The 15582-nt window shown below is 42.8% G+C and overlaps 1 protein-coding gene across 1 annotated transcript; it reads right to left on the bottom strand.

Moving 5' to 3' along the window:
* Positions 1–5242: 5242 nt before the first annotated feature.
* LOC120695081 (2-oxoglutarate-dependent dioxygenase 11-like) lies at positions 5243–8369 on the bottom strand. The gene is made up of 5 exons (XM_039978400.1): positions 8245–8369; positions 8091–8166; positions 7282–7532; positions 6180–6501; positions 5243–5482 (listed from the first exon to the last, which is right to left on the bottom strand). Exons 1-5 carry the CDS (start codon positions 8367–8369, stop codon positions 5243–5245), a joined length of 1014 nt encoding a protein of 337 aa, XP_039834334.1.
* Between the last annotated feature and the right edge of the window lie 7213 nt (positions 8370–15582).

The raw sequence follows: 15582 nt of genomic DNA, 5'->3' as shown, positions 1-15582 counted from the left end.
GTCATCGGTACAGTTACCAAAATAAATTAGGTAATCGAACCGGAGGAGTGTCATGGTGATTCACACTTCTCTCATATTCCATGACATTTCCCCTTCTCTCTCTTCATAATCAGTGGCGGATCTAGAAAAAATATTAGGAGGAGCTTATTCACTTTATCTTCTATCTATAGCTATTCTTTTTAGGCTTCAATGGCTACAAATTTTTAGGAGGGGCTCCATGCATCAAGCACGGGTAGGAGGGGCTCTAGCCCCGGCTGACCCGGTGGTAGATCCGCCCCTGTTCATAATGAGGTTGTCATGTCAGCAAAATTAACGTCCATGACACTTTCGTAACACTCCCACTGAGATTGGCAAAGTGAAAAGGCCAAACTGACCTAGTCGGTTTACTTTAATGGTCTTGCTACAACATTCCCTTGTGACCTGCCAAGCATCTGATGCTTACAAACAGGGGCGAAGCTAAAAATTTTTGGTACCAAAGTTGACGTATAGTAATTTTGATTTTCTACAGGGTCATTTGATATAAACTACAGTGATTTAAAGGTGATTTGCCGGTGGTGGCTGCAGCTCCGCGAATATTTTTTATTTTTAACCTATTTTTCAATTTTATTTTAAAAATAACCCACCCGGATATATATTTGCAAATCTAACCCTTTTGGTCGCGCCGGTCTGCGTGGCGTGACAAAAACACGCTGTCACGCCACATGCATTGGCGTGACAAGATGTGCCACATTGGCACGATTCGGAGCGCTCGGAAGGGGTCTGGCAGCTCATATTCTACGTGTCAACCTTGTCACGCCACTCCCACCGGCGTGATAGTACAGCCTTGTCACGCCACACCCGCTGGCGTGACAATGTCTGACTTTAGAAAAATCATATCTTTTTCATACGAACTCGGATGGAGATGATTTTTATACAAACATTGTAGCTCTCAACGAGATCTACAACTTTGTAGTTTTGAGTTTTTTCATTTGAAGTGACTAAGATGGTTAAATAATTGATTTAAACTTTTGACAGCATATTAAGCACTTTACCTCTATCGGATCATCTCTAACTTGACATGTTTATCATGGTTCTACAAATTAAGTTCTATATAATGTTTGATATATGAAATAATATGGACTAAATAATAATAGTTTGATAAGAGATACAATGAGAAATCAAACTATATCATCATTGCGTACGTAATATAATGCAACACAATAGGTATTATTAATTATAGCTTTAACTTGTGAGTTGGTCCATACTAATAGCGTGGCTAGTTTTGCTACGTTTTGTTTTTTTTATTATAAATACTTTGTTGTAGCAGGCTATTTTATTTGTTCCCCTAGAGTTTGTTCTTCAACAACTATACATCACTAAGTCTTATTATACATATTTTCACATTGCCTATCAAATTACGTGCATATACATTATATCTATTTTGTACAAATCAACTCCAAAGTTACATGTGCATATGTACAACCGTTTTGCCACCACCACCTGTATGGAGACTTCTCTACTACTGTTGTGCCGAATTTCTTACGGTCCCTGACGTTGTTGGAAGGCCATATACAAATAAGCATATAAAACAATCAATAATTGTGTCATTTTTTTGCATCCATATATTATGTTGTTTTGACCCATCATCATGCCCCATCATTTTACTTCCATCTATCAGGATCAACCTGATTTGATCCCCATTAGACGTGCCATACAGCATAGTCTTGATTGGGTGGGAAAGTCTGACAAATTTTTGTATTTGGCATGGACTCTATAATTATATTCTATTTTTTAATTCTTTAATTATGAAATTAGATATTTTTCAATTGTATATGATATGGCATCTTGAGTCAGTTTAGATCATTAGTTCTTCGTAAAACCCAATTGTGTAAATTCTTCTTCTTTTTAGATTAATGTATAAATTTCTATACCCTCTCGACGAACGTGTTGGCTCTTTTTTTTCTATAACAACACTTGCTTATTAATATAATATATATCTAGAGTGGTGGGACCATGGAGGCACCTTGAGGGATGATCTTGGCTAACCAAACCAAGCAGTGCAATCGATAAGCGTTGCGCTGACCAAAGGAGATACAGTGAAAAGAAGGCCATAAGATGGAGATTAACAAAGTACTCATTTCATCTAAACCACTTAATTACTAGTATAAAACTTACACATTTGTATCTTTTTCAAACTGTTATCATATTTTAAGATCTTAATCTTTCAAAAAAATACTTGATCTAGCTTATAGCTATAATTAATATCTAGGATGTTGCATTATATTTCATACACAAGGATGATATAGTTTGATTTCTCATTGTATCTCTTATCGAACTATTATTATTTAGACCATATTATTTCATATATCAAACATTATATAGAACTTAATTTGTAGAACCATGATAAACATGTCAAGTTAGAGATGATCCGATAGAGGTGAAGTGCTTAATATGCTGTCAAAAGTTTAAATTAATTATTTAACCATCTTAATGACTTCAAATGAAAAAATTCAAAACTATAAAGTTGTAGATCTCGTTGAGAGCTATAATTTTCATATAAAAATCATCTCCATCCGAGTTTGTATGAAAAAGATATGATTTTTCTAAAATCAGACCTTGACACGCCAACGGGGTGACGTGACAAGGCTGTACTGTCACGCCGGTAGGAGTGGCGTGACAAGGTTGACACGTGGAATATGAGCTAACAGACCCCTTCCGAGCGCTCCGAAGCGTGCCAACGTGGCACATCTTGTCACGCCAAAGCATGTGGCGCGACAGCGTGTTTTTGTCACGCCACGCAGACCGGCGCGACCAAAAGGGTTAGATCTGCAAATATATATACAGGTGGGTTATTTTTAAAATAAAATTGAAAAATAGGTTAAAAATAAAAAAAATTCCAGCTCCGCCCCTGCTTACAAAGAGAGGATACATTGACCCAGAAACGATTGGTGGCCGTCGTCCTCATCCTGGCTAACACAATACTAGTCCTGAAAAGAACTATACTCAGCTACATCGTGCACACTACATAGTCATAACTGGCTAAGTAGTGGCAAAGGTAAAATAAATTAGAGAGAATGCACTTGTAAGTGCATAGGCATACGTTACTAAGTGTACATATGTAGTGAAATGGCCGACAAATCAGAAATTGTAACTAAAAGAGGGTCAGAGCGAACAAAATTGAAGTCGCACACATCTTGAACTGCAACGTGGAGGGCTTGTCCTAACATTATATTTTGGTTCCCTGAAGCAAAATGCCACTAACCCATGCTAGCTTTGAGGGAAGATGTGCAATCTCTGTATCTACTGATGCTCAACAAACGTTACATGCACAGGCTATAGCTCAATTACACCAAGCCTGCTGACTCGAAGGAAGCTGAAAAATAAAATTCCACGATCCCCCCATTCCAACCAAACGTTCCACTATCTCCCTCACCGCTCGAGTTGTACGACGACATGATTATTTGGACAGATGATGTCTGCTACTCCCTCCGTTCCAGATTATAAGACATCCCAAGAATTTTGGAGAGTCAAAACAATCTCAAGTTTGACTAAGATTATAGAGAGAAATATAAAGATTTATGATATCAAATTGATGTACTATGAAAATATAACTAATAAAAAATCTAATGGTACTTAGTTTATATAAATTTGGTCAAACATAAAAAACTTTGTGACTCTCTAAGATTGTTGGAATGTCTTATAATTTGGAACGAAGGGAGTAGTATACAAGTTATTTAGTTTAATGGATATAAGGATGGAGTTAGATAAAGGCCAACATGAAGATCAAGTGATCAACACCTCTAGGAAGATCAAGGAGGTAAGTTGAAGATTTTAGAAAACGAGTAAGAAGTCCAAGATATCAAATGGAAGAAGCCCATACAAGATGACATGAAGAAAAAGAGCAAATATGCACCACATAGTACCATGAAAACTCTCTGGTGCTACCTATGTGCAGGCACCGCCTGGAGGAGGACCGGGGTCTGGTGTGGGAGGAAGAGTGCGGCTAGCGACGCTTTGGGCGGATGCACTTGGAGTTGGAGATGGCTGCGGAGGCGTGCGGTCGACGAAAAGCCTGGTGAAGGGCAGGGATGGCACGAGATCGATGCCGACAAGTGATGCATGGCTGGTGTGCCCGGGCGACGAATTGAGCAAGGCGTTGCCGGCGCCGCCGCATCGCCGGCCCCTGAGCCCTTGAGGAGTCCTCTTGCTAGGGATTGGATCAACTGATGAACGACCCGTAGCATCTGGCATGCACTACTTGACACCAAAATTAAAATGGGTCGGACGAGTGAGTAGTAACACCACATTTTAAGTTTTGGGTACCGGGTCGTTAGGCTGACCCATTGAAACTTGCATGGCGATACCAAGGCATGAGATCGCTAAAAAAGGCAAAAGCTCAGTAAAATCCCCTTCCAACAGCCCCGACATCTACCTCCTATCTCCATTCGCCATCGCACTCGATATCCAAGGCCGCTCACTCGTCAAAAAACCTGAGGGACTCCGCTAGCCATCTCGCTCGGCGCGTGCAGGTCCCGTCCTCCGGCAGCCTCACACCATCAATTGCACGCGCTATCGCGAGCGCTGCTCCTGCCCTTGCGCTTCGGCCCTCCCACCGTTTAGTTTAGACCTTAGGGTGTTCCTTCAACATTATCAGTCTGTCCTTGAGGTAATGCACAAGAGATTTGAGCTACCATAACTTGTGGGAGCACCAATAATGGGTGGTGCATTGGTTCTCGCGTGTGTTGTGTGTGGTCGTTGGACTCTGCCTTGTGAACTAGTGTGTCGGCATCCATTATTCTTTCCTGCTGCTTGCACGCACCTAACACAAAGTCGTTTCTAGCTGTTTGCAGGGAAACCAGCTTACTTATTGTTAATATTCCCTTCAAAATGATGTATTTCTTCCTCCTGAATTGATAAACAACACTGAGCAAACAAAACGATATTTTATATGCATCTTTCCCTAAAATTGCACAACTCGGTGTTCTCCAAGGACAACAATTTCAACTTACTGTAACAACACAATTATTAGTAAGTGCGCCGGGAGAGCAGATTGTGGTAACGAAGTACTCCATTGATGTCACTATATATATCTTAGCGATATGTAAATCATGTTTTTTTTACTTTCTAAGACATAATCAAACAACATGCAACAACTTCTTAATACAAGAATGCACCATTAATACCGAACATGAATAATATGCATGTATGCCTACTAGACGATCTTCTAGAAGGACCGGAACCGGCATAACGAAACTCCGTTCTTTTAGAGCAACTTAGCATGATCCAAGGCTCTCTTCCCATCCAATTTGTTTGACATATAAAGTTTTGCATACTCTTCCACTCCCATCGTCTTGTAAAACATCTTTTCTTCTGTGATGCCAGTAACCGGTGAAATTACTCCACCAAGTGACGGGACGTGAAACGCCGACACAGTCATCCGCTCCTGATTGGTATTTATTGTAACTCTGTGCTCAATACTCTTGTACTTTCCATTTGACATGATCTACAAACACAAAAGGGTTAAAGAAAACAGATGGGATATCAAGTTGGTTCTGATATCTTAGATCATATTCTAAAAAGAGACATTCATATAAATGGGTAATTAAAGAGAGTATACTTGAACGGTGAACTATTGTTAGGGGATCGGCTATGCATAAAGGAAAAAACAAATCCCTTATGTTAAGATAGAAGCTTCCCTTTCGATGAAATCTCAATTCCTAAAAATTATGTCATTTCACACTGTTTCACCGAATCATTATAAAGCTTTTGAGCCTTTTCAGTCTTTGAAGAGGTACTACCAATTATAACATGAGCTCTTTTACAATGATTGTAAAGTACCAAAGGGTACTTTTATGTATTTATTCCCTTGAATATCATATAGGAGGTAAACATTTGATACCTAGGTATCAAACTTGCAAGTATACGTACCTTTTGAAAGATAATAAGAAAACTCTTTTCAATAAAAAAATTGACAGAAAAGGAACCAGAAGTTACACTCTGAATGTAACCATAAAAGGATGTTTGTGCCTAACGAATCAATATGCATTCTTAGTGGACATGCATCAACGTCTAAGAAAGCATGTACAAGACAAAACTTTAAAACAGTGACTTATATTTTTTTTTTGGAGAATTACATTGTTGGCCATGGTTTTCCTTGATAACATCAATAACGAACATAATTTGCAGGAGAGATTTCATACCTCAAGATAGTCACCCACATTCACTAGCAGTGCTTTAGGGTTTGGTTTCACTGGGATCCATGCATTGTGCCTTTTAATTTGAAGGCCTTGAACTGAATTAACTTCTAGAAGGAGAGTAAAAAAACTTCCATCAGAGTGCGGCGAAAATCCCAAAACCTTGTCAGCCATGGCCTTGCACGGCGGGTAGTAATTCATCCTCAAAAATTGTGACACATATTTGTCTTCCATCAATTTGGGATCAATATTTAGTGTTTTTGCAATAAAGGTTACAATGGAGTGAGAAACTTTCATAAGCTCAGAAGAATAGTCTTCAATAGATTTCCTGATATCAGACAAGAAAAAATATTTATTAGTGCTATAGGTATTGATGATACAAGGTGAAGTGTATGGTGAAAAGTTTGGCATTATATATTTTCATTAATACTCTCATATAAGGGGCCGGTGAAGCCATTAACTGCCCCTGTAAAAGGATTTATAGAGGTGGGAGATGGTGCAGCCTGTTCTTGGAGATGCATTTGCTGCTCTAGTTTTAGATGAAAAAAAAAAGCCCTGCGCATTTCTGTAGTAGTGACAGTATGTGTACTGTAGTGTTTAAACATGTGATCTCTGGTTCTCTAATAGTAAGGAGGAAAAATGGAGTTCGTATACATTGCAGGAATAAAGGTATAAATTTATATGCTTGACTTCGAAGCCTTCTCTATTACTGTATAGAAATGTATAGAAGTCCTTTTTTGTGGTTCAAAAGTATAGTGTGTCACAAATATGTAAGAGTACTGTAAGAGGTTCAAAATAGAAATAAGCAAAATCTAGCTGCAGTTTTTGCACGGTTGCCCAATTGAGGTGGCACTACAACATCCAAAATAACCAAAAGTACATTTTGTTTAATCATAAAACCAAAGATCTAGCATCATAGCCCAATATCTCCTATAAGAGTTTTTGTGCCGGTTCTATGCCAACCCTCTACTGACTAGGTTTTTGGCAGTTTAATGGCTTAGACCTTAGAGGTCCGAAACAGAAAACTGTATAGATGATGCATGCCTACTGATCATAACATGCATGTATTTGTTTATGGATTGCTGCAGTTGTATAATTAAACTCTAACCTGAAAGTATGAGGCTGATGAGAAGGCCAGTATCTCATATCACGGGCCTGAGGCGGCTGAGTTAAGATGCCAAGCATGTCAGACCAGTCAAGTGTTTGACTCTCCGACATAACGAATGATTGGCCGTAACCTTGAATGTTTCCTGGAAGCTGTGCATAGGCATTCTTTACCTCAAGGGGAAGTTGAAAGAATTTCCGGATGTCGTTTCTTACATTCGTGATTATCTCCTCTGGTATTCCGTGATTAACAAGCTGTACGTAAATTCCAAAAGGTTGATGATCGATGTAGTGTAACTTCTTTGAGAACAAAACGGTAAATTATGGGGTTCATATTGTCAAAAGCATGTCATGGTCTTGCCAAAGAATGGCACATACTAAAAAGGAAACATATCAAGTGCAAACCAACCTCTCCGTGCAAGCTATGGAAACTTCAATCTGTGCCATCAGATCAACATCCAAGGGGAGGGGCGCATGGGATGGGAGGGGAATTTGGAAAAGTGTGATTACCCAATCCAAAGGTGGGTTCAGATTGTAAAATTATCCAATCCCCCATGCCCATTGGATGTTGATCCAATGACCCAGATTGAAGTTTTCATAGTTTGCACGGAGAGATTGGTTTGCACCTGATACGTTCCCTTCTAAAAATCAGGTTAGTAACTGTTTTAGTCCTGCGCAGTCAATATATATAATTTTAATTTCTACAACAATAACATTTGGGTAATTTGGGATGTCAAAGTCACTAGAAATTGTTGCTAGTTTTCTCAAGTCACTCAAGTTGACACCGATTCACCTTGTTGAAAAACTGCGTACCTGAAAGAAACCCCAATCCTCGCAAGCAAACCTGAGGTGAGCTGCCTCCTGTTCTGCAAACTGAGGATCAAAGAGCCTACCAAGGTCGACCACAGGAACCTCACCGGATCGCTCGACGAGGACATCACCGTTTTGAATGTCCATCCGGATGTACCTTGCAAGAGTCTCGGCTGTGAGCTCTTCACCACTGGCTGCGAGATCTTGTACATTCCTGACAGGGAGCGAAGAAGCCATACGAGACCAACCGCTTTCGCCACTGCTCGGAGTCGGAACCTCCATCTCCATCAGGAGTTCAAAACTCTCAAGTAAATACTCGCAAAATTTGATGAATCAATGACTAAGCTTGCTTATATGTTCCAGGGCTGTATCTAGGCCCGTGCGGGCCGTGCGACCGCACAGGGCCCCCAAATTTTAGGGCCCCCAAAATATAACGAGTATACTAGGTATAGTTATATAGTAGATTTTGTTTTAGTTATATTTTGATCCAATACGAAGCAAACTGTAGCCCAAATATGTCATAGAAGAGGAAATATGCCGCTTGACCATTGTCTTTCAATCAAATCTGCAGATCGCAGTGCAATCTTTTTCGCTTCCACTATAACCGCTCGCCAGGCACAGCACAAGTCACGTCTGCACTTCCACCTTTCGGATTTCACTGGGCACTCGCAGGCGCAACGATGGTACTAGGGTCCAGTTCATAGTTTCGCACAGGGCCTTCGAATTTGCCGGTACGGCCCTGATATGTTCACAGTACAGGATCTGACAGCCACTATATAAGGTGCTCAGCCTCAGATCTACAATAATAATGTATCAACAACTTGCTAAAATAATTTTGTTGGTTTCGATGCAACACCAACAAACAATTAGTGCTTAACTGGAGTACAAGAAAGATAGGAATAATTTTGTTGGTTTCCATGCATACAGCAAGGAATGCCGTTAAACTCCCATGTTACGGGCATCTTGCAGAGGCTCCTTGTTCTGCTCGTCTAGCAGATCCTTTTGTAGATTGTTTTGGACACATGCTAGAGGCTCGCCGGCTAGTCATCACTCATCACCAAGGTAGAAAACAGAATCACTTAGGACCAAAGTGGGTTCTGGTCCGCTCAGATTCCATCGACAGCCTTTGTTTGAGTCCAAACAATTCCTAGGAAAATCTTTTAGGCTAGTTAGCAATGCAAACAAATAGCTGCCAGCAAGTAAGACAAACACAACTAAAGATTTCACTCTGCAAGGAGTGTCCTCCGTTCTATGGAGCACAGCAAAGCCACTAGTCCACGAGGGTTTCTCATTTAATTTTATGAACAGTTTTTAAAAAGGGAAATTGGTGTTTCTACCCTGTTTCCAAAGCTAATAGTGGTTTTACTCTCACTTTTCGCAACTTTATGATTTTACCCCTGGTTTATCAAACTGAAGCTTCCATTTGCCTCTCTTTTTAACCCTTTTAGAGGGACGTGAAATAACTGATTTTTTTTTTAAAAAAAGAGATCCTTCGTAATAGGATGCAAAGACAAAAATACCCCTTCCTATTACAAAACACCAGTGTCCCTTGTCCTCTGCCTCTCGTGACCCTCCAATCCCTAACCTCTCGCGCGCGCTACTGCACGGGCGCCGGCGGCATGCTCATCTCCGCCGGCCAGGGGCTTGGCCTGCGACACGCGGTTGCGCGGGCGGCTTGTGGCACGGGCGAGGGCACGTGGGCGCGGGCGGGTGGCAAGCCGCCTGGGATGCGGCAGCCAGGGCGCGTGCGCGCGATACGGGCTCAGGCGGCGGCAGGCGGATCCAGCTTTTTCCCATGCCCAGGTAGAGGTAGTGTCCAGCCAAGCTGGTCGCGCGCATTGCATCCGGCGAGTTCACAGTCCAAGCCCTGGGTCAGCCCCCTGTTCCGTAATTTGGTTTGAGTTTGGGGTTTTAGATGGATTGCTCCTCTTGTGGCCTTGTGGGTCTCGTGGGGAAGCTGTCCAAGCTGAAAAGCAAAGCGAAGTAATGTTTTGGCCATGGAGTCGTGGTTAGCTTTGCAGATGTGATTTCCTTAGGATTAACCTGTTTTTCTTTTTTCTTCTTCTCTTTCTCTTTGGTTGTCTGTCCTTTTGGTTTCTTCTTGTTTGTACTTCTATTTTCACTTCGATTCTTTTAATATATATCCAGTAGGGGCATGCCCCTCCTGTTTCCATAAAAAAAAAAAGCTGTCCAAGCTGGGGCCGCTGGGGGAGGTCGCCACCACGCTGCTCACGAGGCTGGTCAAAGCTAGTGCGGTGCGCGGCGAGCCATGGTGTTCGAATCGGTGGCGGCGTCAAGTTGAGCGAAGGGGCTGTAAGACCGAGGAAGAAGAAGTCCACGAGGAAGAAGCAAGCACGTTGAGAAATTATTTAGAGCCATATGGTTTAATGTCAAAATGGGGTAAAATCAAAAAGTGTTCGTATAACAGGGAAAAAACGCAAGGGTAAACTCGCCTTTTACCAACCCATTTAACACCACTAAGTCTAGTTAACAGAGTAGGGGTAAATTCTATCTTCGTTTTCAAAAACCAGGGGTAAAATCACAAAGTTGCAGAAAGTGGGGGTAAAATCACAATTCAGCAGGGGTAATAACGTAATAGCTCCATTTGTAAATATCATCTTCTATCCACGTGTCGCCTCTTGTGCTCATCTGTGAATTAAACTTAAAAGCGCCAGCTATTGGTTGGACTTTGTTCTTCCCTTGTGCGGCTGTGATTTTTTTTTCATATCAGTTCGGCACATCTGCAACATACAATTTTCATTATGACGCACAAGATTCGACTCTCACAGTGTATACAGTTTGGTTCCGCAACGCGACGATTCGATGTTACCGCACGCTGGAGCTGCCCTCGTACACAACAAGCCTGACCTCAACTCACCGTGGGCCCATTCTTAAGGCGGTCTTGGACTCAAACAATAATGAAACTGGTATAAGTCTAGTAATTTCTTAAATATGGGTTACAAAGTATGGGGTAGAAATAGAGAATCTCCAATAACCTAGCTATGTCGAGCCCCTCGACTCAATATCCCGCGCGCTCCATCTTTTCCCGCAGCCTCCCTCCACCTCCCGCCCCCACTAGTCGGGGCGCCACATCTGTGGGCGCCGCCAGCGACACTCCAAGCTCCCTCGCAAGGTGACGAGGAGCTCCCCGCCACCTCCCTCCCGCCGCTCCGAGCTCTCTCCCGAGGCAAAGATGAGCTCCCCGCCACCTCCACCGAGCTCCCTCCTGCTGCTTTGAGCTCCCCCAGCCGCCGACGATGACAACGCCAAGCTCCCTCCCGAGGCGATGACGATGACGGCTCCGAGCTCCCTCCCAAGCCGCGTTGGTGGGGACGGGCGACCGTGCATCGACGGCGGAGGCCAGCTCGCGCACCATCTCCTCCTTGATCCTGACCTAGGTGAGTAATGGGTTCCCCTCACCTATGCTCGCCGGCCTCTTCTATCGCCGGAACCTCACTGGACCCGAGCCGCACCACCGCCAGAGATCCTGCTCACGCCGGCAACCCCCTTTCCGGCCACCTCGACCCCACCATACCAAAACCCACCGAAAGGTAGCCCTTGGCCTCTTCTTGCTCCTCCCCCACGTTGCCCTCACTGCTGGCCCTCCGTCTCGCTGGATTACAGCCGGATAGACCCTCCCCCGCCATGAACAGCGACTAGGGACCCCATTGCTTTGATTGTAAAACTTCTAGGGTGCTTTCTACTAGATCCAGGGACCTATCTGCGAGAACTTGAGTTAACTTTTGTTTTCATAAGTTGTCACTTGTTAAATAGAGAGTCAAGAGATTTGGAGAGTCCGCTATTTTTTTTTTCAAAGCTTGTAAAACTCTAAATTTAGCTAGGATTATACCTAATCTATTGGAGATGTTTTTAAACTTGGTTGGCCAAACATTGCCTTACTGGCATGAAAGTGAAGACCACCAAGTTATTGGCCAAACTCGCTCCATGCCTATCTATATATTAATATTTATGCTGCTAATGCACTACCTCATCTGCGTGGATTATTGGTAGCCATTGCACTAATCCACCGCCGCACACGGTCATGGTGTGTGACAGCTAACTAAGGATGCAAATGGTTACAAAATGGTGTCTTTTGGGTCATTTATTTAGTTATGATGACATGCCCACTCTAGTTCATTTCTCCTACCAAATTATTTACGCAGGATGACATTCTGGTTCATTTGATCAATTTTTTGGATCGACCCAATAATCCAAAATTTATCTAACTTGTTGCATCCCTGCAACTAACCATATTTAACCTTGAAAGTCACCCTCACACAGCCACTATATATATGTGGGATGATGTGGCCGCATATATACACTCCTAGATCGGGATGAAATATATACAAGGGAAGAGAAAGAAAGAGGAAAAAGTAGAAGTTGAGCGCGAAGACGATCGAAGAGACGATCGGAGGAAGGGGCTGGCGGGTGCCATCCGGTTGGATTTGGCGGCAAGTACCCTGATCACCACCGTACAAGAGCAGGGGCGGGCCCAATTGAATTCAAAAGTATTCAATTGAATACCCATTGTTTTTGACAAAAATTTAGTATATATAGAGTACTCTATGTATATGATTCAAAAAAGCAAAACTAACACAACAAATCAAACTACTAGAGTCTCAATCTCTCTTTTGGCCCAAAAAACCTCAGCGGCCCAGCTTCCTTCCTCAGTTCCTCCACCACCAGCTCATATACCCCCAAAAGGCCCAAAAATATGAGTCGTCACACTAGTTTCCCAGGACCCAATCCCCCTCCCAGGCTCCAGACGGAGCTCGACCTGCAGGCTGCAACGCGTCACCGGCCCCATGCTAAAGACACAGTTACGAGGCCTTAGCACCAAGCTTAATTAACAAGCTGTCAACTCTGATTCAATGTTCTAACTAGCAATTCCCACAACGAGGAGACCAAAGGCAAGATTTTGTTGTTGGACTCGTGAGTAATCCAAGCCAACCTAGGTGCCTTGTCGATGAGCTCCTAGACGTAGTTCTCGCCCAAGCAACGGTGGCCCACGTCGTAGACGCCGCGGATGATGGGCACCAGTTTGGTCTTGCTAACCGCCACTACGCGCATGGACCCTGGTGTGCGACCCACTTGCGCCGCAGCCTGCTACGCAAGATTGCACCGAGCAAAGCGCCGCCGCCACCACGAACGCCATCTCGGCCCCCGCCGCAGCCGACGACGCGGCCTCCACCTCTGCTGCCAGCGCCACCGCCGCCGTGAGGGGTTGGTAGTGGCCTGGTGCGAGCTGAGCTACAGCGCATCATCGGCGTGGTACACGCTGTACGAGAGCCACGTGTCCACCGCCTCCCTGGCGTCCCTGCTGAGGAAGCCATACTCCTCGTCCTCGAACGCGATGCGGAGCGGGGCGGCCATCGAGCGGGCGCCCTGGTCCCGATTGAGGAGGGCGGCGCCGTGGTCGGTAACGAAGCATGGAGCACGCACGCTGTCAGTGGTAATGTGTTCGTGAGCAGGCAGGGCCAGCAGGTAGAGACGGTGGCCTAGCGGGTGGACAGGGCCAACTCACAATGTAGGCTGGCTTGGTGCAGCTGCGTAGGCATACCGGGTGCCAAAAATTTTTGACCATTTAAAAATTTTGAATACCCAGAGCCCAAATCCTAGGTCCGCCCCTAACAAGAGGTGTGCCAGCAACGGAGGGAGCTAGTAAGCCCAGGCCAATGATACAAGTGGCGTGCAAATTATGCCAAACGAAGAGAAAGCAATACACTCCAGCTACAGGCAGTCCATGAATAGTAATAGTGTATAGTACTTCAGTTGGCAGCTGGCAGTTGGGAGCTCTGACTAGGTGTCAAAAATTTGTAGGCCAAAATAACAAAGTAGTTAAATACTATCTTATTAGTACGCCTATGTTAAAGGTAACAAAAAATCCTTGATATATCTCATGGTTTATAGCTCCAAATTCTTGGAACTCGACTTTGTCAAACAGGCTATCGGTATACATGAGTGGCATATGTACCAATATAATCCATCTATCTAGCTAGCTACACTAACACTAAGTACAGAACATACCTTTAGTAACACCGGTATATGTTGCAATATATCAAGAAAAGTGTTACTAAGACCAATAGTAACACAATTGATTAGTGTTCCTTAATTCAGTGCTACTACAATAAGGTCTATTGTAGCACAATTTGTGTGTTCTTTTTTATTACTCATAATTCAAACCGTTGGACCAGCCTTAGGCCACATGAAACTTTTCTTAAGTTTTCCGGATATGAGCAAGTGAGCAACAAAATATCTATCGCAGTTTTTCTCACGGCTGTGAAACCATCACAAATGGGTCCATAGTACCATTTGTGTATGCTAGTAATAAAGTCCTTATATATTTGTGTATGCTAGTAATAAAGTCCTTATATATATTTGATTATGTGTGTCTTATAGTTTTGTACAAATGAGCTTTGAATGCTCATAACAAATGATGCAAAATGATAGGGTTTCTTTCTTCAAAAACAACAAAAAAAAGAAGAAATGATAGGATCCCGTAAGAAATTGTAAGTAGCTACAGGAATGTGAAGATGTAGCGACAGTACCATCAGAGTGAACCTGCTCACCAAATTGCACTGTTGCACACATAATGTGCAGAACCCCACTCCTGTTTGGATATGCTCTAACGATAGCTACTAATATAATAATATGCCAATAGTAGTGATGGTTGTTACTTCCTCCTTCCAAAATTGTAATACATTCTAACTTTCTTGAAAAATCAAAACATTTCGCTTGAAAAATCAAAATATTTCAAGTTTGACCAAGTTTGTACAATAAAGTACTAATATTTATGATACCAAATAAATATCATTAAATTCTTCATTAAATATACTTTCATAGTATATCTATTTGGTGATATAAATCTTTGTAATATTTTCTATAATTTTGATCAAATATAAAAATAGTTTGACTCTCCAAAAAAGTTGAGATGACTTACAATTTGAAACGGAGAGAGTAGTTTCTTAAATCCGGAAAGCACAGGTGATGTTGGCACACCCGAGTTTGATCAAGATTAGAAATAAGTGAGTAAATCATTGACTCTACTTTCACTACTGCCGAGCATATCATTCATGCCAGCTCAAAAACCAATCCATAGCAGTTATAGGGTTGGCACCACCAAGTTAAGCCAACATAGACACAGCCTCCCATCTCTTCATCAATCGGGACTCCTAGTGAAAACCATGCTCAGTTTTTTCTGAACGGGCGACGACGGCACCTTCGGCGTCGCTTCCTCCTGAGGCGACGCTTTCGGAGATCCCAAGAGGATAGGTTTACGTGAAGAGACATGACAAGCGCAGATGATCCGAACATCAAGTTTCTAAGTAGACATTGATGTGATGGATTGATGTTGTGTGAAGACATTGCAAGCTTGAAGCAGGAATGAAGAAGAAGATTGAAGCTTAGCCTTTTAGTTTTCTTCCTTTGTTCTTTATTAGTTTCTCTTGTTTTTGTAAAATTTCTCGTTTGTGATTTAGAGTCTAAGAACTCTTGT

Source organism: Panicum virgatum, chromosome 2K, assembly GCF_016808335.1.
Source record: "Panicum virgatum strain AP13 chromosome 2K, P.virgatum_v5, whole genome shotgun sequence".
NCBI classification, from domain to species: Eukaryota; Viridiplantae; Streptophyta; class Magnoliopsida; order Poales; family Poaceae; genus Panicum; species Panicum virgatum.
The sequence above is the reverse complement of the archived record's forward strand: the minus strand, read 5'-3'. Positions and strand labels throughout refer to the sequence as shown.